Below are 24,482 nucleotides of genomic sequence, written 5' to 3'. Positions count from 1 at the left end.
ACTCCACACAAGGTATTATATAACAAGCATTGGCATAGCCAATAGGTCTCGCCTTTGGGACCTTATAAGTGTTTAGCCAAGCAACAGGTGATGTTGTTGCACCAGGGATATTGTGCTGCATAACTAAATACTTATAAGGCCCCAAAGACGAGACCTATTGGCTATGCCAATGCTGGTTTAATTTTTGTACTCCACTAAAATGTCGCCCTCTCAGAGCCAAAAAGAGAAGGGAGGCGAGATGGGGAGGGAGGGGCAGAAGAGAGACGAGGGCGCGGGAGAGGGGTGTAACGCGATTAGAAAGTAACTACAGGGGAAGAAAGGTGGTAGAGGGAGTGAAGAGAGACAAAGGGCGTGGGAGGGCGAGGCAATACAAGGGAGAGAGGAAAGTAAGGATAGAAGAAGGTGAAAAGGAGAGAGCAGCAGACAGATAATTAAACAGAAGGGAGAAGGGCGGGGAGACGAGAGGAAAAGGACGGAGAGGGCAAGCTGGAAAGTGAGAGGGGAGAATGAGAGATATGAAAAGAGTGACGGGAAGAAGTAGAAAGCAATGATGGAGTGAAATGAGGGGAGAAAGGGGGATGGGTGAATGGCAGGAAACGAAGGAGAGCGGGTGTGAGAAATGTCCTGGTTGTAAGAAGAAGGGACGATAGTAGATAGTGCCTCACAGGCACCGGAACAGTCTAGGAGCTGGATTAGAGGTGGATGGTAAAGGCGAATCACTAGAGACATTTTAAAAGTGTTACATCACCAAATATATTAATGCACGATAGAAAGAAATGCTGAGCTGGTGGTAATGTCGATACTGCAAGAAATGGCGGAACTGAAACAGCAGAAGGATTATCGCTGACATCACGCCCAGGCTTGTAAGAGGCTGAAAATAAAACACCAACAAGAACACTGTGTTGCAATTTAAACAAGACAAGCCCGCCGCTGAAAAAAAACATGAAGCTGACTAGGAGGGAGTGGGAGGGGCTTTCACTGAAAGTGACACGGCAGTGAAAGGAACACAAACAAGCCCGGCGGAGCGTGGCGCGCGCGCTTGGCGAGGCGGGGGAGCGCATTCCAGGCGGGGGAGCGGACCCTTTGAAGTGCTCCCAAAAAGCGGAGTGCATGGCGGCACCAAGCGCGTGATTGTGCGCGTGCTAGCAATGCAATCCGCTTTTTGGGAGCACTTTGAAATGCCCTTTTACAATAGTCTCGCTTTGCTTACGCGATAGCAAGGCGAGACCTAAAAATAGCCTTTGTATTACCAAAACACATTAGATAAAAACACACACTTTACAATGAGCCAACAGGCACGGGCAGAGTTTACAAGGGATTATATGTACAGGGGACAGGGCCCCATGGACCACTGTACATATAATCCCTTGTAAACTCTGCCCGTGCCTGTTGGCACATTGTAAAGTGTGTGTTTTTATCTAATGTGTTTTGGTAATACAAAGGCTATTTTTATATAATACCTTGTGTGGAGTTTCTTTTGTAGTGGGCCTTGGGTGTTGTTGCTGGGTGCGCGCGCAAACGCTTTACACATTGCCTCCGGGATAAGCCTGACTGCTCATGCCAAGCTACCAAGGGGGTGAGCAGGGGTTATCTTTGGCATGTAACTCGCCAGCCCTGACTAGAGTGGTGGTTTCTGCCTTGCTTTGGCGCAAGCCCTAGCCAACCAGGAATCGCCATTTCTAACAATGGTGATCAGCGGTGGGATTTGTACTTGCGTTTGCGCTGTACCGCAGCAGCAACTGGCTGCACCACAAAACTCTGCATTTAGATAATCACATGTTTTGGGGATTATTGTTTTTGAGTTCCATTATTTCCTCTCCTAAAGGTGTCCTTTGTGGATTGTGTACTCCTGTTTTAGCTCAGACACCCAGGTTCCTTGTGTTGAACTTTTCTCGAGAACGTCCGCCAAAATGGAGCCAGCTTTTAATTTCTGTGGTCTGTTTAGATACAGTATGTTAGAGTTGGTCAGGTTCTGTGAAGAGAGAGACATAGAGGTGGGTGAGTCAGACACCCAGTCCAAACTGAGGGACAACCTGATCCTATGGCAAAAGGATGAATGGGAGCGTGTGCGCAGTGAGGAAGATAGGGCCCAGGCCGCACGCCAAGAGGGTGGTGGGTCTGAGGGGAGTCCTGAGGAATCTGAAGAGGAGGAAGAAAGTGATCTGACAGGGACGCCAGTAGAGAGAGAAGACCCCATAGATAGGGAGTCCCTTGCTGGGTCCAGTGTCAGGAGCAGCACCCCATCCCTTTCCCTGTCCCCAGAGGAGTGGGTAGATAGGCAGGAAGAAAGGGAGCATCAGCTGGCGCTGGAGAAGCTCAGGTTAGAGCATGCCCAGAAGCTAGCGCAGCTGAAGGGGGAGGAGAAAAAGCTGGAGACCGAGAGGGTCTTAGCTCAGAAGCAGATGGCTGAGGCTGAGAGGGCCTTCGCCAGGGAGAAATTAGCTCTGGAGGGTAAGTTGTCCCCTGAGCGCAGAGGTGGTTTTCTGGATTCCCCAGTGAGGGTGGGATCCAGTGGTGGCAGCTATATAGATTTCAGTGTAGGAAATCCCAGTCCCAGTTCCCCCAGTCTGGTACCTGTTTCCCAGGAGGAGGAGTTAAGGTTGAAATTCAGGGGCAGTAGGAAACTGTCTCACCAGTCTTGGGAGGAGTTTGTGGATGAATGTGAGAATGCACTGTTTGATTGGATAAGAGTTCCCACAGGATATGATTATGCTAAACTGTGTGATCTGGTTCTCAAAGAACACCTGCTCAGTTGTTGTGTGCCGGGATTGCGCCAACACCTGTTGAGGTGTGGATTGTCCGGGCCATTTGAGCTTGGGGATGAAGCAGAGCGCTGGGAAAGTGCTAGAGGTTCTCTAGAGCCATTAGGGAGTGACTCCAAAAGTAGTGGTTCAGGTATCTTTCAGCCCAGCGTGGTGGAAGAGGCTCCGTGTAGCCCGGCTAGGTCCCAGGATAGCGAGGAAGGTGTAGGGGCTTACTGCCTGGCTCAGTGGAGCGGGAGTAGGTGGGTGACCGAGGGTCCCCAGACGTATGAAACCCTGCCTCAGGACTTGGATGGTTTCATGAGGGAACACCAGGTTGGGGACCTAGGCTGTCCTGTTAGTCCATTTGAGGAAGATCTCCTAGTGAGTAGAGGACCAGGAGCGTCTGTAAGCAGAGCTCCTGTGGTTCTAGAGTCTGGCAGTACAGCTCCGGTAGGGAGGGTACAGGAGTCCAGCGTGAGGAGTGATTGGGGGATGAGTTTCCCAGTGGATGCACCAGTGGCCCAGGGACTGGCCAGTTGGGCTAGATCTTCTTGGGGGGACCGGGGTGGCGCCACTTCTGTTCTGGGGGATCTTCGCGCACTGTCAGGTGGACAGGGGACGGGAGATCTGCGCCAGACAGACAGTCACACGACACATGGGTCATGTGTCAGCCTCAGGGGGATGGTGTGTAAGTCCCCAGAAGTCCTGGAGTGGCAGGCAATTATTCCACCGAAGGTTCTAGACCAGAGGTTCGGAGGCCAGGTTCAGGATCAGCCTGACCTGAAGGGTAGGACGACTGTAACCAGTGTCCTGACCGGTTCTTCTTCCAGAGGTACTGCCCCAGTTGGTAGGGAGCAGGACTCTGGAAGGGGGTGCAGAGGGTGGGAGAGCCCACCTCTGACCCCGGTGCAACCTGAGGGGTTAAACCCTAGGTTGGGAGACCAGTTCTCAGGGAGAGGTCCTGAGCTGGTAGGTGAATTGCATTACGGGGTCAACTCTCAGAGGAAGAGAGGGCGGAACCCTAGAAGAAGAGGTAGGGGGAGGAGAGCCTCTCCCGTGACTTTTGGTCAGCTTGAGGGTACAGACCATAGGCTGGAGGATCAGTGGCAGTTTAGAACTGCCCTGATGAGGGGTAGAGTGGAGAATGGTTGCTATGTGCCAGGGGTTACTACCCCCCACTCTGTGGTTAGGCAAGGGCCGGTGGCACCTGGATGGCCTAGGGCCTGGTCCTGGCCGCGGACAGCTGAGGAGTACCAGTGGGGTAGCCCAGTAGGTCCGCCGAGTTTTTCCAGAGGGAACCACGTGGGTCCAGAGTGGCATAAAACCGGAGAGTGTCCCTGCCGTTGCGGGCCTGCGTCCGTGTTTTATCGCCCCAAGCAGGTAAGGCCATCACGGTGGTGATTGGTCTCCCCTGCGTTTTGGCTGGAAGGGGGTTGTGTTGGACTTGGCCCTTCTGGCAGGTTCACCCCTGAACTTTTTGCTTTTATTGGTGACCTGGTGGTAGTGATTTTTGGTTTCTGCGCACTTTCCCTGTGGCCCAGAGGAAAGTGCGTGCGCACTCTGAGTGCATGTGGTGAGATAGGCCTGCCCTCCCATAGGAATGCATGGGGAATGTATGTGTCCCTGGTAGTTCCTGATGCGTGGGGTGTGCAGGCTCGAGTTTGGTATGTGCGGACTCGTGTGATGGAATGCTTCGCAATGATGTATAATGCGCGATTATGTCATGTGCGGAAGTGCCACTTCTAGGAGTTGGCATATTAGTGTAAAATGTGTCTGGCGTGTGATTGGCTGGAGCTGGCTGGTGAGCCTGGCTCCAGGAGTCTGGTTGGGTCTGCCCCAGTGGGGAGTGTGAGATTAGCATGCTGATGGCTGGGGAGGAGTGCACCTTGGACCTGAATAGGGCAGGGCTTTCCCCCACACAATGCTGGCTCCGCCCCCTGTGGTGCGACTGACGACCCTAGCCCTGCCAGTGAATAGAGTGAGGGGCTGAGCACATCAAGGGTGCTCCCCAACCAGCTGCGACTGGTTTTCCCCCTCACCCTGAACCAAGAACAAAGGGTTTTACAGTATAAGAAGGGGCTGTGTTCTCTCTTGCTGATCCTAATTTGAGGCGGGCCTGCTGCTGCTGGGCGCCAGGAGAGACCGCCACTGGGGACTGCCTCCCTGCTGGAGGGCCCTGTGAGCTGGCCCCTGGGCCCAGTCCTTGCCCCCTGCATCTGAAGACTTTGTTTCTGGACCTTGTTTTTTATCCCTAAGCGCCTGGGAGCGCGTTTATTTGTTTTATAGCGCTAGGAGCGCTTTATCTTGGACCCCAGCCCTGAGAGAGCGCTTCGGTGACGCCTCTGCCGCACCGAACTGTTTGCCTAACCGAGGGAATCCCCGGCGTAGGGATCCCCCCCCTCGTGGTGCAGAGAATTGTAGCGGGTGCCCACCCCGCATCGTGTGCTCGTCGGCGGGTGCCCACCCCGCTTAATCGCGTTTATTACGAGGGAGCCTACCCCTCTCTCGGCCGGAGAATCACCGCCGCGGCCGGGGAAGCCCAGGAAGTCAGGCAGCGCCGACTGGGACGTGGGCGGGACCTCAGTCCGGAAGAAGAAGCGGAACGACGAGGAAGTGACCGGGGGTCCCGTGAGCTGAGGGAGCCCCGCGCGGTTGCAGCCCGTTTGAAGAGCCGAGGCATCCAGGCGGGAGCCCACCCCCGCTGGATCTTGCAGAGGAGTGCGGCCAGAGCTGGTGCGGAGGGGGCGCGAGGCACATTGTCGGTGCCTGCCCCTCCGCGCTACGAGAAGCCTGGAGTCCTCCCGTGGAACCCGGTGAGTGGGGGCCGCATGGGGACAGAACGCCTGACGCTCCATGGACGGGGCGCCTTGTTGAATAGAGCCTCTGTTGGGGCAGTGTAGTGAGAGAGTCCCCCGAGTGGGACTCCATTGTACGGGGGCATTCTGTTGGCAGTGAGAGCGGCCCCGGAAGGCAGCGGGCCGCTCCAACATGTCCCAGGGTAGATCGGTGGGTAAAGAGCCCACGAGGCCCCACGCGACTGGGGCGCATGTCGTTGTTTAGAGCCCACGAGGCTCCCACGTCGTTTTGGGGGCATTCTTCTGTCAGAGCCTAGGTGGCTCCAGTACTGTATCTTGTTTTTAGATGGCACAGTGGTGCCCCAGTATTTCTCCAGCTGCCCAGCACTTAGTGGGCAGCTGCAACGTTTAGGTTGTGCACAGTGCTACTTTGCGCTTTGGCTTGCGCAGTCTTGCCCTGACTCTACTGGACACAGGGCGTCCTTGGCCTGTCAAGGCCAGTTGGCCTAGGGACTGCCACAGGTGGTGGCTAATGTGAGTTTTGCGCTATTGTTCCTAAACCTGCACCTCTGAATGTGTTTTACACCGCTGAATGTATGTTATGCTTCATGAGTTTTCCTTCCCTACACCTCTGAATGTGTTTTTATGCGTCATGTGTAATGTGCTTATACCCCTACAGGTATTGTGATACTTAGGTGGTGGTTTTTCTCCTAGTACAGGTGGTGCTAGTGAGGTCCTGGTTCCCTGCGCAATACTCTCCTAAGGTGGTTAGGGTTGCGTAGGTGGTACTTACCTGTTACCAGTAGTTACTGGTCGTGTGCTACATATGTTATTTAGTGCTACAGTGATTGTATGTGCTATGTTCTAAAGCATTATTCCTATGTTCTAAGTGCTAATTTCTACAAAGTGCTAATTCCTGACAGTGGTCCATGTGGCCCTGTCCCCTGTACATATAATCCCTTGCAAACTCTGCCCGTGCCTGTTGGCACATTGTAAAGTGTGTGTTTTTATCTAATGTGTTTTGGTAATACAAAGGCTATTTTTATATAATACCTTGTGTGGAGTTTCTTTTGTGGTGGGCCTTGGGTGTTGTTGCTGGGTGCGCGCGCAAACGCTTTACACATTGCCTCCGGGATAAGCCTGACTGCTCGTGCCAAGCTACCAAGTGGGTGAGCAGGGGTTATCTTTGGCGTGTAACTCCCCAGCCCTGACTAGAGTGGTGGTTTCTGCCTGGCTTTGGCGCAAGCCCTACCCAACCAGGAATCGCCATTTCTAACAGTAACTAAAATGTATTTACTCACTTGTTTCCAAGAACTGTCCCAGGACTGAATCTAGGATCCAGTCCTGGAGTTAGAAAAGTAATCCTGAAAGTAATCAATTGCATATAACTTAAAATTCCCATTGAGCTCAATGTATTATTGTATTTGAAAATGTGTTGCCTATTGCAACAAACTGTAACTATTGCATTCCAAGTCAATTACCTTTTGCAAAGTATTTAACTAAAGCATCTCATTCTGAGAAAGTATATTTGGATACCTATTGTTGGTTCTAAAATAAAACAACCATATATTTTTATATACAAACCATTGGCCTAGAGTTCAGTTCTTGAGTGTGTGAGACCATTTGTTGTCCTCTGATACTGCCTTACAGCTCGACCAAGCTACCACTTTGGAGAGTAAGGTTATATCCAACTTTAACCTCTGCCAAACCTTTGGGGACTGTGGGCTCTGTACACACTGTACCTATTTGGGAACAGTATATACAGAGCCACTTTCCGACACTACCTTAATGGAGACCGCAGTGCGACCCCATTGAGCAGGCCCCAGGCCCAGCTCTTCTGTGCTCATTCATCGATCTTGCTCCTGTCTTTTCCTTGATTTTTCCCTTCTTTTTGAGTGCCTTCTCCTTGCTTTCCCCTCATGGTCATTGTTTTGTGGTTGTTTCTTCCCTTATTGATGCTTCTGCCTGCTGTCTTTTTTCCAACGTAGCCTCGCCCACCGCCTCCCAGAGACCCTTCCTCCTACAAGAACCTACTTAATGGAGGCTGCAGCGCGACTCCATTGAGCAGGCACCAGACCCAGCTCTCCCAGTGCTGCTGCATCGCTCTTGCTCCCATCTTCTCCTTGCTTTTCCCTTGTTTTCACTGGTTTCGCCTTTTCTTTCCCCCCCAATTTTTGAGTGCCTTTTCCTCGCTTTCCCTTCGTTTTCATTGCATTCTCCTATTACCCACCCGTTTCAGTGACTTCTCCTTGTTTTCCCCATGATTAAAACAAAACAAAGAAACACAGTTAGCAACTCCAGCGTCTTGCCCGCTTTATAAATCCTTGGTTGATAGACGGATTGATTTTCCCAAGCCTGAGGGTATTGTGGCAAAGATGGTGAACAAGTTAATTTTGCTTTGTGTGGCTACGATACCCTTTGAGGAAATCAGCACGCAGTGTCCCCTGCACTCCATTTACTCTGACGTTCAGAGCAGAGATCAATTAGGAAGAACCCCTAGACCACACAGTATTTAGTAGGGACAGGAAACCTTCAATCCACCTACAGGTAGCTGACAAATCAAAGCACCGATCATGAGAAATTGCCACGGACACATTGCGGCAGTTCCTGTTTGAGAGAACATCGGTCAGAAAGAACGGAGAGAACAGGGTTGAAGAGGTTCTCTATAGAGCACAAAAAGGGTAAAGCTCTAGAAGTAATAAAGTCATTTCCAAGCAGCTGTTTGCACTTGCAGGCGCTAGTCGAGCATTATGGAACATCTCTGCACACACCAGACTTTTGCCCCGACTCCTGGAATTCACAAAGGAGCTTAAGACCCTTTGTGAGAAAGTGCCATCTTTCTTGCATGGTATGCCCCCACTTGTTGCTGAATTGCTGAATGTACTTTGACTGAGTGTGCCCTGGACGCCTGCCAATCAGGTACCCAGGGCCTAGGTTCCTTCCCTAAAAACCTCAAACCCAAATTGGCAAACCCTGGCCACATGTCAGCCCCTGGTAAAAGGTACCCTAGGTACCCAGGGCCTTGTGACCAGGGAAGGCCTCTAAGGGCTGCAGCACTTATTGTGCCACCCTTAGCGGCCCTGTATCCGAACACAAACACACTGCCCTTGTAGGCTGAGTGTCTGAGTACAAGACAAAACAAAGAGTCGACATGGCACACATCACTGTGTGCCATGCCCACAACCTACACTGCCCTGGCATACATCAGCCACCTCTCTAGTTGGAAGCCCTATGCCAGTGGTGTGGGCACAGGAGCATGAGCCCTGGCCCCTACAGTACCCAGGTCCATTCCTGGGCACTGTAAGTGCAGTGCTGCCGTTTAAGAGTATATGGTGCTGAGCGCTCGTCAAACACGAACTCCACAGCACCATAATGGCAACACTGAAGACTGAGAAGTTTGGTATCAAATTTCTCAGCACATTAAACCCGCACTGATGCCAGTGTGAGATTTAATGTACAAAGTACTACAGAGGGCATCTTAGAGATGCCCCCTGAAACTTAACCTACAATCCACGTCTGGTCTGAGAGGCTGCCTAGGCTGCCAAACAGCAGACATGTTGCTGGACCCCTGGGTGGAGAGCCCCCACTCTCCTGGGCCTGCAACAATGCACATCCTGGGTGAGGTGCTAGGTCTCCTCCCCCAGGATGGGCAGATGGAAAACTTCAAAGGCATGCCGCGTTTGTGAGCTTCCCCAGGCCACTTGCTGTACTCAGCAACTGGCCCCCACCGGTTCTGACCCCCACTCTGGCGGGAAGACTGGCTGGAAACCACAAGTAAGGACAGGGGATGTGCCAGCCTCTGCCAACCCCACCCCTCAGGTGGGGGAGGCGAGGTGAAGCACATCTCCGGGCTCTCGCCATCTTGAAGATGGGAAGCCCTGCCCAATCAGAACTAGGCAACTGCCCCCCTCCCACAGGAGAGTGGCAGGATAGGGGGTGTACCCACCCCAGGGCAGGGACCATGCCCTTTACCTACCTGTAACGCCCTTAAATCTAGTATTTAGGGGCACCCTGAACCTTCCTTCCTTAGATTCCAGATTCCGAAAAAGCAAAGAAGAGCAAGAAGAAAGAAGAAAGAAGACCTGCCGTGCAGCTGCTAAGAAGAGGAAGACACCAACTGCTTTGGCCCCAGCCCTACCAGCCTGTCGACCTTCGAACCTGCTCCTGCTACATCCCGGCACCTCTTGCGGCCAGCAACCTCACAAACCCCGGAGGACCAGGCTACCTTGTGACTCTGGGCATCTGGGACTCCCATGAGCAGTGGCTCTGCTCAAAGCAAGTTCTAACCTCTGGCATCAGCCCGGAACCGCGAACCCTGCACACTCTGCACCCGCCAAGCCTGGCCTGTGCTGGAGTGAACAAAGACCCCGAGGACGTCCCCCCGGCGACTGTGACCCCGAATCTGGCACCCAAGGACTCACCTCGACGCTCCGGACGACGCCTGCAGCCTCAGAACCAGGTACCCCCCCCCCCCCAACTGCGATCAACAGAGGGTAAGATTTCCTGACACCAAAAGGCACCCCAGCACCCTGCAGCCCCCTGTGCCCAACTCCTGGGTACCTACCTATCCTCCAACTAACCTCTCGAAGTGGTGGTGGCACGTGAAGAATCTTCGTCCCCGAGCTTGCAGCCTTTGTTCATCCTGGAGCTTTCCCATTGAAATCCATTGAGCGCCCGAAGGCTCAAAAGCACCCTGCACCCAGCCGCCCGAGTGGCCTTGGCAGTGTAACCTCTACTTCCATCTACTTCCCCATTTGCCCTGAGCAAGTGACCAGGAGCCCAACTCCCACAGCCGCGTGGCCTGCTAGTCAGCAGCCACCAACCAAGGCCCCCCTGCCTCCCATAGGATAACATTGGGCCTAACTCACTCTGCACCCGGCTGCCCCTGTACCACTGAGGGTGTAACAACTGTAATTACCTGACCCTGGGAGACCCCCGAGTCTGTGCCCAGAACCTTAACTCTGCCAGTCGAGTACTTACCCAAAAGCCGATAACCCAATTTTCCTCCATAGGGTAACATTGACTAGTTTCTTCTGAAATTTCTTCTAAGTGTGGAGTTTCTAAAACTTAAAATATTCACCTAAAATCAACCGAGTAACGAAAACGAAAATACTCACCTGCTATTAGGAGAGATACCAGTGCTGGATCTTGGTGCCCAGCACTAACCCTGAAAAGTACTCACAACCGTACTTACCATTAACCCAATTTTCTTCCATAGGAAATCATTGACTGTTTTTCTGTGAAATTTCTTGTGTCGATTTTTGCAAACTACAAATATTCTTTAAAAATCGTACCAACTGTGAAAACGTAATTTCTTACCTGTTTTAGATAGAGGTCCCAGTACTGAGCCGAGGAGCCCAGTACTGGATTACAAAAGTAACGAGAACATACTATACCTGTAACTTGAATTTTCTCCCATAGGGAATCATTGACTGTTTTTCTATGAAATTTCTTCTGTCAACTTTTAAAATAGCAAAATATTGCCTAAAAATCACAACAGTAAGTAAGTTGACTTTATTCACTTGGTTCCAAGAACTGTCCCAGGACTGAATCTAGGATCCAATCCAGGAGATAGATTACTTTCAGGATTACTTTTCTATTGCAAATAACTTAAAACTCCCATTGAGCTCAATGTATTATTGTGTTTGAAATTGTGTTGCCTATTGCAACAACCTGTAACTATTATCTACAAAAGTCAATTGCATATTGCAAAAGTATTTAACTAAAGCATCTCATTCTGAGAAAGTATATTTTAATACCTATTCTTGGTTCTAAAATAAAACAACCATATATTTTTTATATAAACCATTGGCCTAGAGTTCAGTTCTTGAGTGTGTGAGACCATTTGCTGACTGAGTGTGTACAACAAATGCTTTATACTGTCATCTGATACTGCCTTACTGCTCGACCAAGCTACCACTTTAGAGAGTAAGGTTATATCTAACTTTAACCTCTGCCAAACGTCTGGGGACTGTGGATTCTGTACACACTGTACCTATTTGGGAACAGTATATACAGAGCCACTTTCTCACACCCTTTTCTTCAAAGAATCCCATATTGACCATTGATAAAGACCCTCACATCTTCTATGACCGAGCAAAAGGATCACTGCCACCCTAAGCCCTCTAACTTTTGTATACCATCTTGTATAATTCTACACCCCTCCCCTTCTCAACATCAGATCTATGCCTTTCAATTATTTGTACAATGCTCCATTGCGCCCCAAGAATGTTTGCTCTGTTGATCCCCAAGAATGTTTGCGCTACAGGAATAGTAATACATACCCTTAGCTCCGGCTCTTCAAAGTAATGGAGAGACAGCGTTTTCAGGTCATGTGTGCCTGGGTCATACTCCACCACACAGAGCTGTAACAGATAGTAGGCATTAGAATGGAGGTGGGGGGCAGAAGAAGTCAAAACAGGGCACAACGATGGCATGCTGAATTTAGGGAGTCACACTGGGGCCATGCATTTCATGTGGAGCATGGGGACACATGAAAATAAATTCAAAATTTTAAAAGTGTAGAATTCAGAGTAACAATTACTGATTTATAACGTGCTTGGCCTACTGTGGGTTCACAGAGCTAGCAACGATTAGAAAGAGGGGCAAATTGGACAGAAAACAAAGGGGAAAAAACACCATGAGTGGGTAGTCCGAGAAAGTGCACAATCGGGACTGCAATGTTTTGATTTAGGTCCACTGAACCGTCCTTAAAGGGTCACAAAGAACAGCACCTCTCTCCTCCCAGGAACAAATTAAAGGGGATTGGAGTAGCTTGACCAAGATTGGAGACAAGCTAAGGAAACCTGCAACACTGGCTGAGAGAATACTCTTCAAAATGAGACGGATTGGGGGCCACCAGTAGACCAGACCGGTACCTCTGCACCCAGAAGTCGTAAAGTACCAGGGAGCACTTAACTGGCACTTGTAGCAGAGTGTGAAATACAAACCAGTGTAATTTAGACATCAAAGTGGTTTGGAGTTTATTTAAATTGTGCCTAGGACTTCATTACTTTTGTTGGCAGTCATAAATACACCCTTATTAAAATAAACGTTAACTATTTTCATACTCTCCATATTAGACAGATGGATTAAGAGATTTGTGGTGCTAGGGCAGGGTTCTCTAGTCAGGCATGGCAGGAACAATAAATGAAATAGAGGCTCTTCAAATATGGCGGTAGGAGGACCAAAGTTTTGGTTAGAGGGTTTGTTAATCAACAGCAGAGTGCTGTGGAATACGAAACTAGTCATAGAATAAAGGGATGAGCTCAGTCAAGACTGAACTCTAGAAGAAGTGGAGGGACCTCTCAAGCCACAACCAGCAAAGGGGAGCGCACACGGAGGGACAAAATAATATTCAGCCAGAGTGAAACATAGCTGACAAGCAGGAACCTAAAACGTCCCTGAGTACCTTAGCATCCTTGAAGCTCAGCAGCAATGCGTCTCTCTTGCCTCCCGCTAGCTGGACGCTAGCCATAGACATGATATTTCCAAAGAAAGAGAAATTTGCTTGCAGCTCCAGCTTCTCCTTGTGCCCTTTATTTTCTGAACAAAAAAGGGAAGTTAGTTTCGGAATGCACAGTAAGGGCACTGCCAGAGAGTGCAACACAAGATTAACAGTAAGGCATAAAAAACCACAGGCGAGATAACTGGACACTGAAAGAGAAACTCCAAAGGAGGGAGATTACAGAAGGGGACAAGAAGAAATGTCCAAGCAGTGACCGATGTGAAAGCAAATACTGTGCGTAAAGAAACAGATCTAAAGACAGTCATGCACTAGGGTTCCCTTGAGTTAGTAGAAAATGGTGCCCCCTTAGGAATGCTGAGACTGGATTGAGACCAGGTAGCTGAACCTAGCATGGGCCATGGGACCTTTAGCTTGACAGGTGGGTGGAGACCTCAAGATCATCAGAGCACAAAGTGTCGGAACTCGGCAGGAGGCTTAGTGAGGCACCCCTAAGCAAAGCATCGGACTACAGCAGGAGGTGTGGGGGGCATAAAACTATTCAAAACAGAGGGGCCCAGTCCTATTTCCCACTAGAGGTGAGAGATCACAGGACACCTGTAGGAGAAATCCAAGCAAAGCAGTGAAAGGAAAGCAGGAGTCAAAGCAAAGGTTTGGGTTATCCAAGGGCAGGTCGCATGGGCAAACCGAACCAGCAGTCCCCAACCTTCTCCCACACTGCAAGAAACACAGCCCCCCTGTTATTACCTGTACTTTTGTCTCCTTTGCTGGAGCTCTGGAAGGAAACAAAAAAAAAAAATTTAAAAAAAAATAAAAAAAATCAGCATGAGCAGAACATACTCAGCAAATGGAAAAAGCATTTTAACAGCATCTGCAGTGTTTAGTGCCTGGTCTGACTGGTTCAGTCTTATTCAAGGCCCAGTCATAAAATACCATAACATCGCAGACTCAAAATATATCAGTGAGAGATCACCTTATACCAGGAGCTTCCTGGTTATGTGCGGAGTTTGTGTAGAAGGAGCAGTGGTGAAAGCTCCCTGCAGAGGCACTAGGAAACAGCACCATCAAAAAAAAATCTATTCGAGAGGCTGAAAACATCAAATAAAACACTCAGTCACAAAGCGGCCTTCATGAGCAAGTCAATATGTACTTGGCCTTAGACTGATGAAGAACTGTAGTAAAAGAGCATTCTTTACTGACAAATGCAAAGATGTGTCAGTAAACAGAGTGTTCCTGATGTACAGAGCAGACGGATTTCACCTTCAATTCCTGCCCTAGCAACTCCAGAAGACCAAGAACAATCAATACTCATAAGATGTCTGCCACAGGGACACAGCTGCTGTGATGCAAGGGGAGCTATGAAACATAGACATCCTGCCTGACACCGTTTTCTCACCTTTTAAACAAGATCTTGAAAGTCTTCCTATAAAAGAAAGATTCGGGTTTCACCGCTCAGAAAAGCGGATTCATCAGGTAGGATCCTATTATGCAAAACGCACATGCTCATATCAACAGTGCAAGAGAACCTCCTCAGAGGGGAAAGAGCAGGGATTCCCCCCTGCCTTTTTACAAACATCTCTGATGATGTTGGCAGCCAATCATGCATGGAACCCTCATCATATACCCATCACTAACCACAGATCCACAGGCTATATGCACCAAAATCCTCACCCCTTTGGGCCAGGACTATGGACTTCAAAGAGCTCCTACACGTCTTCCCCATCACAAGAAAATGTAGGTGTGCCTGGACTTTTTGGACAGGCAAAAGCCTCAGCAAGAGAGAAAAATTATACCTCAACATCATGGTTCAGACGATACACATAGAGCTGGGAGGTTCCGGCCACAACCAGGTTCCGCTCAGAGTTGGAGAAAAAGTTGCAGTAAATGGAGAACTCTACCCCGGTGGGTGGGTGAGCCTGTCGGTATACTGCATACATCTTGGGAGGTGGTTGTGCCAAGGAGCCCGAACTAGAAGGAAAGCCAGGTCACCTGGGAAATAAAAGAAAAGTACCACATCAATGTAGGATAGTAGTTGTCAAATTTGGATCGCCACATGTTCTAGCTGGCCATCATCTATGTACATTCCAATGAGTATGCACCATTGTACATCCCAAATATATATCTGCGTCAGCAGCACACTCATCTGTGGTATGGATTCCATTTTAAGTATACTCCAGTTGAGAACTCTGCTGCTGTGTAAGCACATACGTGCACAAGCATTCACACAGAAATATACCTCACCCTACAAGTGAACACAATACATTAGATGGACAAACATCACAGCTGAAAAATCAACAGCTAAGAAACAAGAACTCAGATGGAAATGTGCCCATTTCTAAAAGCTGGACTCCCTTGTACACCAGACGTACACACACCCAGTACAGGGCTGGAGAACATTCTACATATTTACAGGGGCTGACAGTCTTGATTCCAGATGTATATTTAACCCAACTAAGCATTCTAGTAGCTTGGAAACCATCTTTAAATGTACTATGAAAGTGAAGTCCAGGGAATTGGATAATGAAATAGAGGTATATTTTTTATTGCGGGAATCATAATCCTAATACGCATAACACAAAAGCAACTGTTTTTCGCACGTTATCTGTGCCTTGAATCATCGCATCTGCAAAGAAGACTGGACTGGGGAAGATAAACGTTCATGAATACAAAGAAAAGGGAAGTGCTGTGTGCTGAGGAAGCTTGTCCCAAAGACTTGCTCAATGCACTACGATCAAACTTTATTTTCAGATGGTGATCTGTTGGTACGTAACGGACTTAAGGTGTCTACAAGAGGCAAGGGAATGTTTTACTGCAGAGCAATTGGTGGAAGGAAGAGAAGTACCCATGACATTTAAAGGTCTATGTTAACTCTACCCCTATTAGGGTAGAGAGGTTTGTTACAATGGACAGCACCAGATCAGATATTTTCGGTACACTCTGCTACAGGAACCAAGGAGGTTCAGCCAGTAATGATGCGAGTTAAAATTGCAAGCACTGGTATAAACCTATTTGAATGTGGTATGGGTACTGCAACAATGATTTGAAAGTCAGATATGTGAGCAGAGCTCATGAAAGCAATTAGAACAGGCTCCTGCGGTCATGACTGGAGAGCTCTTTCAAGGTTATTATTCTCAGATTTCTGCAGGATAAAGGAAGGCACTTGATGTTTGACTATGCGGTTCAATAAAGGTACTTAGGATGCAGGATGTGTTTTTCACCCATTCACTGTGAAACTGTCCTTCATGCTGCCTCAGACTGCCTGAAGCTTTCCAATCATGTGAAGGCCCAAAAGGCAAGTAGGGGTCTCTGATGTCCATGCAAGACTAGATCAAGAGGCCGTACGTGTCCACTTAAGAAGGGGTCACGTATGGCCCCTGTGAATGTTCCGAGTTGCAGGTAGACCACTGACTGTCCTGTGATACTCCAAATAGAACTATGTTAGGACACCAGTTAAAAGGCCTAATAGATTCTATTAGGGGGGATGGTGGTGGAATCTGGAGAGTAGCATAGGTGAGGGCACACACGGAGAAGGGGAAAACAGCAGCACAGACTAGTGATAACCTTGTTGAGCAGCTTACAACTTTAGGGGCAACATGCAATTAGGGATGAGACCACAAAATGAGTATTCCCACCTCATGCACCCACTCTCTTGCCGGACCCAGTTGTGACATACTACTCAGATTTACCAGAAAGACCTAGTAGACATATCATGGACTGAAGATAAAAAGGCAAATATTCCACTAACAATAAACAGCCAGTATCAAAGGTTAGCAGTGAGGTGTCCTGGTCAAGAAGTAACACTTTGGGCAAAATCCCTATTACACAACCGATTTATAATAGTAGCTTGGGTAAACTAGGGTACTACCATCATTTGTCCAACCAACACCCTCCTCTTCCTTCTACCATAATAACACTAACGCACAACACATACACTGCATGGCGCCACACTTTTTAGGTCTCGCCTGGCGAACGCAGCGCTGCTATCGCCAGCGAGATCTATTGTTGCTGACTTGCCTCGGAAGGGGGACAGGAGCTGTGCACGCGCAGGCTTTTGGCGGATTTGAGTTGGTGTACGCGCCTACAGCCACGCGGCGTGCACATCTCCTGTCCCTCTTCCCTCGCAAGCCAGCATTTAGTTTCACTTTCGACATATGGAGAATCCCACTCACCCGGTCTGCGGGGGGAATCCTTCTGAACGGCGGCTTCCGGAGCACTCCAGCTCCACTACTGCCAGCACGACGCGGGGCTCTCTCCTTATGCATGGGAGCCCCGCACTGCTATCTGCCGCTCTTCACCCGAGCCCCCTCCTGGGACCCGGGACTTCAGCTCCCACACCAGCTGCACGCGAAAGTAACAGGTACTGCGCATGCGCAGGCAGCCCTCGCCTCCCAGGTCTCCTCCCCAGCCCGGAGCTGCTTTCTGTTTTGCTTGTTGTTGAAGGGTAGCGAGACACATATGTGGCTTATTTACTGTATTTCGGAGCGCGGCACCCGCTTCAGGCACACCGCGCTCCGTTAATTTAATTATTTGCCATGAGGTTCCCCCCTCTGCTGCTCTTTGCCTCGGGCCGTGCTTAAGATTCGCTCTCGTGTCTGAGCTGGGGAGTCAGCCGTGGCGCCGAGAGCAGCTAATCTAGTCCAGCGCCCTCCGCACACTCAATCGGTCACTGAAGCCAGTCACGCGTCCGGGAACGCGTGGCGATGGCGGAAGGATGTCGCGGATGGGTGGGTGGGTGGTTGCAGCCAGACCCCATGTTGGGGAAGTGCATGAGCATACTACGGCGCAGAGCTGCAAGAGAGGTGCAGAGCGTGGGACCCTCGTACCGGCTGACCCCTCCTGGCCTACTAAATGCCTAAGCTGGTAAGTGCAGGAGGGCAGTGAAGTGGGCATGGGGGAGAACTGAAGCACTGCTGCAGAACTTTCTTCGCTTTTTTTATTTACAAGTTTACATTGCTTGTGTTTTTAAAGAGATATGATCCCGCTCACTGCTTGGATGAGTTACAGTGAGGGATGGGACTCAAGGGCCTCTCACGTCCACCCTGGTGTCCTTTATATTTTTGGATGTCTTTGTAGACTATTTTCACGTGGGAGTGTTTCGTAGTTATTTACTAGGCCGTCCGCTACATTCACACGACCCATGACCCGGGAGCAGTGAAATGCCTTATGCATTTAGACAAATAATGCCACTGTAAAGTCTCTTGTGATAAAACCAAACTACTCGGGAATAAATATGTTTTATGGAAGGTGCAATGGATGGCACAACTGTCATCGAGGGCCATGCTGGGCTTAGCTGCCAGGAATAGCAGACACATGGATTTCTGAAGTAAATGTAGTATGAATGCAGTTCCACATAAATTAGAGCTATATTTGTAATTGATATTTAAACTCCTCCTCAGCGCTCGATATAGAAATAACAAAAGCTTGCTCTTTTATAGCACGCCATATACCACCTCGGCTGTTTCTTAGCTCTGTAAATAACAGGTGTTGTTGATTATATTTACCCGTACATAATTTACACTACTTTTTTGGGAGTAAGGGATGGGCGGACGTAGCTAGGATTCGAACTAATGACATTCAGCTTTCCGCAGATGTCAACACTGAGCGTTTACCTCACCGGACAATTTTTCTAACTTACTGTGATACGTGGTGGCTAGTGCTCATTTGATTACATTGAAAACAAGCATTTGCAATGCAATAGGTCTCGCATTTACGAGAGTTTAAACTATTGACATTGCAAATAACAATGCCTTTTATTTCGTTTTTTGTTTTTAAAACAAATAAAAGGCATTGTCGTTTACAATGCCAATAGCTTAAACTCGTTTTTAGGTCTGGCTTCACAGTGCATCAGTCTATAAGACCAGTGGTTAACAATTCTCTCCCATATACATAGAGGGGTCTTTGTCTCTGCCCCACATAAGTACGGTCAGGACTGTTCAGTGGATCATTTCGCCTCCTATGGGGTGCTTGGACTGCAGTGCAGAAGGGACTATTCTGCATCTTAAAGGGAAATTGAATCTTCAGACATTAAACTGTTTATCTCATACATACGTTGACACGAAAAGTAATTGTTGCATTCTTTGTATTTTCACCGTAGCAATCATGGGCTCCAAATGCAAGTCAGGCCTATTGGCTTTGTCAATGCTCATTAACAAAATAAAAGTACCTCACTCATTTGCCTTTGTTGCAGATGTTTACAGAAGACTAGTGCAATGGGGACTGGATGAATATTGTGTACAAGCTGTCCTGTTGGATGGTCAGTCACAATGTCACTTTTCACTGGTCCAAAGGAGCAGAATTATCTAATCGAGACCACTGAAAACATGCGTGAAACAACCGTAGCATGAACATGAGAGACAATCCGCAGTGTTGTATCAGATGTGGCAGAATGGCAGACCTTGTGAAAATCAATCTTCTGACCTATATGTTCGGTTCGGTGTCGGTTTTGTAATTTCTAATTTTCCAGCCCCTGGAAGATTTTCAAGTAAGGTTTCATCCCAGTTACTCGCTGTCGGATTTGCTTTCTGCGACTAAAGCAGCCCTTTCCCCACTGGTTTAACGATAGAGACTTTGGCGCGGCAGAGGAAGATACCATTTATCAAAGATCACAGGGAGAGGGGAAACTAAAGATCAAGAGACTCGGACAAATGGGTGGCTGCAAGTAGAGGAAGCAGAGAAAAACAACTGAAAGCAGAGAGCAGGAAAGATGAAAGCAACCTATACAGGCACATCAAAGACAGCAAGGCCGGACGAGGGCAGTGGCTGTGGTGACTGCCAGCTTTGTCCGACATGCCCTGCGGCAAACACAGAACACAAGTCCGACTCCAGGCCTGCCACAGCCCACTGGAATGATACAGAGGGTCTCGTGACAGTTCCCATGGCTTTACACTGCCCGAGGTAGTAACTCCACACTCCTTTTATAGGTGCAATGACAGATATCGCACAACTGATAGTCCCCGCTACCCAACCACACACCCAACCACAAGCACACACACAACCAGAACACACACAACCACAAAAACACACAACCACACACACACAACCACAACACACCCAACCACAAGCACAACCACACACACACAACCACACACAACCACACCGTCAGTGCACACTTTCACCAGGCACAGACACCATCAGTCAGTGCATGCTTTCACCGGGCACAAAAACCACCAGCCGTCAGTGCACGCTTTCACCAGGCACACTCCACCAAATGTCAGTGCACGCTTTCACCAGGCACACACCACCATACGTCAGTGCACGCTTTCACCAGGCACACACATCACCAGCCATCAGTGCACAGTTTCTACAGGCACAAACACCACCAGACATCAGTGCATGCTTCCACCAGGCACACACCACCGGACGTCAGTGCACGCTTTCACCAGGCACACACGCACACCACCAGCCGTCGGTGCACGCTTTCACCAGACACACACACACCACCAGCCGTCAGTGCACGCTTTCACCAGGCACACACACACACCACCAGCCGTCAGTGCACGCTTTCACCAGGCACACACCACCAGCCATCAGTGCACGCTTCCACCAAGTACACACACCACCAGCCGTCAGTGCACGCTTCCACCAGGCACACACACACCACCAGCCGTCAGTGCACGCTTTCACCAGGCAGACACACACACCACCAGCCGTCAGTGCACGCTTCCACCAGGCACACACACCACCAGCCGTCAGTGCACGCTTCCACCAGGCACACACACCACCAGCCATCAGTGCACAATTTCTACAGGCACACACACCACCAGCCATCAGTGCACACATCAATTGTTAACGCATCCACAATTAACTATTGTAGCAATCGCAGTATGGCGCACTTTACTTTTAAACATATTCATCTAAAGCGCAGCATGCCACCATTGCTACAAAAATAAATACACATTTTTTTGGCCTACTATTTATTTAGACTTTTGTTGCAATTGGTGTTGCAATATTTAGCAATGCCAATAGCTCAAACTTAATTAATGCGAGACCTATTGCATTGCAAATGCTTGTTAACTCTTGCAACAAACCAGTCTAAGACAAACACTCTTACCACCACTTCATTCCCTCCTACACACAACATACACGCTACTCTCAAACACATCACCACCCACTCTACCTTACAACCTCCTCTCACATACAATACTATACAAACACATCCATTGCATGAAACAAATACACCAGCACCCCTTTTCACTACTCCTCAAAAACAAAACATATCTCACACACCAGCACAAGATCTTCATAGCGCAACACCTCATAATACTTACCATCACAAAATACAAACATACACCCACCTTTCAAACCACACAAAGGAACAAACTCCAATGCCAAGCTTTCTCTCTTCCACCACACCTAACACAGATACAGCAACACAGCAACTCTCTTCTAACCGCCTCTCATCCATTGGACAATTTTTAACCTTACTACATGACCCACATGCTGCACCACCACCCCTGACTCATACACCTTCTGCCCTAAACACACACAAACAATATAAGCAACATGCCACACCTCACACCTTCGCTTCCCCATGTCTACTGCACAACAATGTTACACCACAAAAACAACACAGCACACCAACTCACTCTCAAACACAATCTCCACCACATACACACCCATCAAAATGCCTTCTTAGCATGCTGGATGAGGAACATGATGCAGAACAGCTACACAATTGCTATCCTAATACAGCTAATGCCAGCACTAGAAACACACCTGCTACAAACCCACACAATACTGATCACTCTTCTACCAAACAAAGTCTCACTACCACCAAAGACCATTCTCTAAACTGTCTACTAATAAACGCTCAATCCCGCTCTAAAAACAAACATCACATCTACGGCCTACTCACAGATACAAAACCAGACATACTATTCATAACTGAATCATGGTTGGGAGATGATATGGCTCCAGTCCTGCATGAAGCCGTTCCTCTAGGCTATCAAACAATCACCCAAAATCGTATAGGCAAAAAAGGAGGTGGTCTAGCTGTTGTGTTCAGGCAAACATTACAGATCACTAAAGTTGACGACATCTCCATAAAGAATTGTGAGGCTCTTCTAACAAGATACAATCCTACACCGTCTTCCTCCTTTAACTTCCTGCTCCTTTACAGACCTCCACCTAGCAAGGCGACATTCCCAGATGCACTTCTAGACACAGTTTCAAACCTAACAAAACACTCCAACCTATGCGTTCTGGGTGACCTCAACATTTGGTTTGACAAACCCAATATGACCCATCCAAAAACAATCACTGGCCTAGACGCACTGAACCTGCATCAGATTGTCCACAAACATCGGTGGACATATCCTAGATGTCATTTTTGCTAATACTGAACTAGTTACCTTTCAAACTATAACTTCAGTCACATGGTCAGACCACCACTTTCTTGCTTTCCAACATAAAACAACACTATGCGACTCACCGAAAACTACCTTACATCCATCCACCTATCGGCCGTGGAACAAACTCAATTTGGAAAACTTAGAAACACAACTAATATCCAGTACAATTCTGGAAACAAATTGTTCAAAATCTATATGAGTGGCTACAGGAAGCTTTTGACATCCTGATATCACTCAAAACCACACAACAGAACAAAAGAAAAAAAGCGCCTTGGAGAAACATAGAAAGAAAAGACATAAAACAAATTAAAAAACTGCAACGTGCCTGGCTCAAAACCAACACCAAACAAGACAAATTTCACCTACAGAAAATTAACAGATTATGCAAGTCAGCTATCAAAATAGCTAAGAAAAGGTACTATTCAGACAGATTTCAAAATGCTAAATGTGCAAATAAAGAATTCTATAAAATACTCAATGAATTTCGCAAACCTAAATTCCTAGAAGGAACTCATTCTGTAACTCAAGATTTCACAGACAAATTGGCAAATCATTACACAGGAAAAGCAGACACATTGGATTCATACTTATAACAGAAACAAAGCACCAGCACTAACCCTTGTGCAAAATAACAATCCAAGAATACTCTAACCCAGCCTCTCCGTTCCTTCCAACATCTCACACGATGAACTTATGGACCTGGTCAAAGCAAGCAGGCCTGCAGGCAGCCCTTCTGAACCCTATCCACCACAAACTTTCAAGACAATTCTTTTAACAACCTCTGCTGCCACTCCAGTAAGAGGACATGATTCCTTAACTACTGGAATATTTCCAGAAGAGCTCAAAAAGTCACACATACGCCCTTTACTGAAGAAAAAAAACATGGACCCGCTAAACCCTGACAACTACAGACCCATTACAAATGGACCTTTCCTGGTTAAACTGATCAAAAGATCAGTGTTCGCTCAGCTGTCACATTTCATTGAAGAGAATGACATACTTTCAGACTTCCAAACAGGATTCCTTCCGGGAAGAGGCACTGAATCTGCCCTCCCTGCCATCTGGGATGACCAGAAGAATATAGTAAACTGCAACTCTCGGCTGCCTTTGACACGGTTGACCATGACACTCTGCAACAAAGACTCTATGAAGCGGCATAGAGCGAACTGCTCTAGACTGGATCGCGTCCTAACTTCGAAACAGAACTAATGTTATGGATACACCACCTTTCTCGTCCAAACCATACTCCACAAAAGCAGGAGTCCCTCAAGGCTCTAGCATCTCGTCCATGCTTTTCAACATCTACATGAAGTCGTTACTGGAACTGATCAATCAATTTCACTGTTAGAATCCGGGTTCTCTGGTTGGCACAGGTAGGTACTAGTGACAAGCAGGGAACCTTTCCTCTAGTCAGGGTAAGGGGTTACACTACTAAAATAACCCCTGCTCACACTCTAGGTAGCATGGCGCGAGCAGACAAGGCTTATCTCAGAGCGTTATAGGTTAAGCATTTGTGAACACATACAGTAACCAAGTGACAACACTACAAATGGACACCACACAGGTATTTATATTAAAAATAAGGATTCTTTATATAGGATTATCACAAGACCATTAAACGATTAAAAATACACAATACGGTTGCTTAGTTGGTAGAAGATTGCTTAGTTTCTCTTAAGTTCTTAAATGCGACACTTTAAGTCAATGTACCTTAGATGCGACACGCAGGGCAACGAAAGTGTTGCAGCGATGCAGATGCATTGAAGTTCTTGGTGCAAAAGAAATAAAGACGGGATCTTCCAGATGCGTACGCTTCTCCGATGTTGCGAGAAGACTCGACGCGTCAGCTACAGCGGCATCAACCTTGACGAGATGCGACGACAGCGGCCTTGGCAGCGGCACTCTTCTCCGACGTTGCGAGACGCTTCTGCTCGATGCAATGCTGCAGCGGCGACACCCCTTCTGCGAGAGGAGACGACAGCGGCTCCGACGGCGGCACGCTTCTCCGTGGATGCGAGGCGCTTTTCTGGTTGCGGCGCAATGCGACAACTACGATGGCGACATGCTTCCTCCTCGATGCGAGACTCTTCTCTCGATGCGGTGCAATGCGACAGCTACGATGGCTGCG

General features: G+C 48.3%; 1 protein-coding gene across 2 annotated transcripts in view; it reads right to left on the bottom strand.

The window, feature by feature from the left end:
- Positions 1-24,482, bottom strand: part of CPSF1 (cleavage and polyadenylation specific factor 1) — a 514,820-nt gene that overhangs the window by 474,866 nt on the left and 15,472 nt on the right. For both annotated transcript variants that reach the window (XM_085604356.1, XM_085604357.1), the window contains exons 2-5: positions 14,798-14,993; positions 13,752-13,779; positions 12,951-13,084; positions 11,824-11,904 (exon numbers count right to left, since the gene is read on the bottom strand). In XM_085604356.1, the coding sequence (XP_085460482.1) occupies positions 11,824-11,904; positions 12,951-13,084; positions 13,752-13,779; positions 14,798-14,941 (387 nt within the window). In that variant the 5' untranslated portion in view covers positions 14,942-14,993. The remainder of the gene's footprint in view (positions 1-11,823; positions 11,905-12,950; positions 13,085-13,751; positions 13,780-14,797; positions 14,994-24,482) is intronic.

This window comes from Triturus cristatus, chromosome 5_1 (assembly GCF_964204655.1).
Source record: "Triturus cristatus chromosome 5_1, aTriCri1.1, whole genome shotgun sequence".
NCBI lineage: Eukaryota > Metazoa > Chordata > Amphibia > Caudata > Salamandridae > Triturus > Triturus cristatus.
This window is presented reverse-complemented; position numbering and strand designations above follow the sequence as displayed.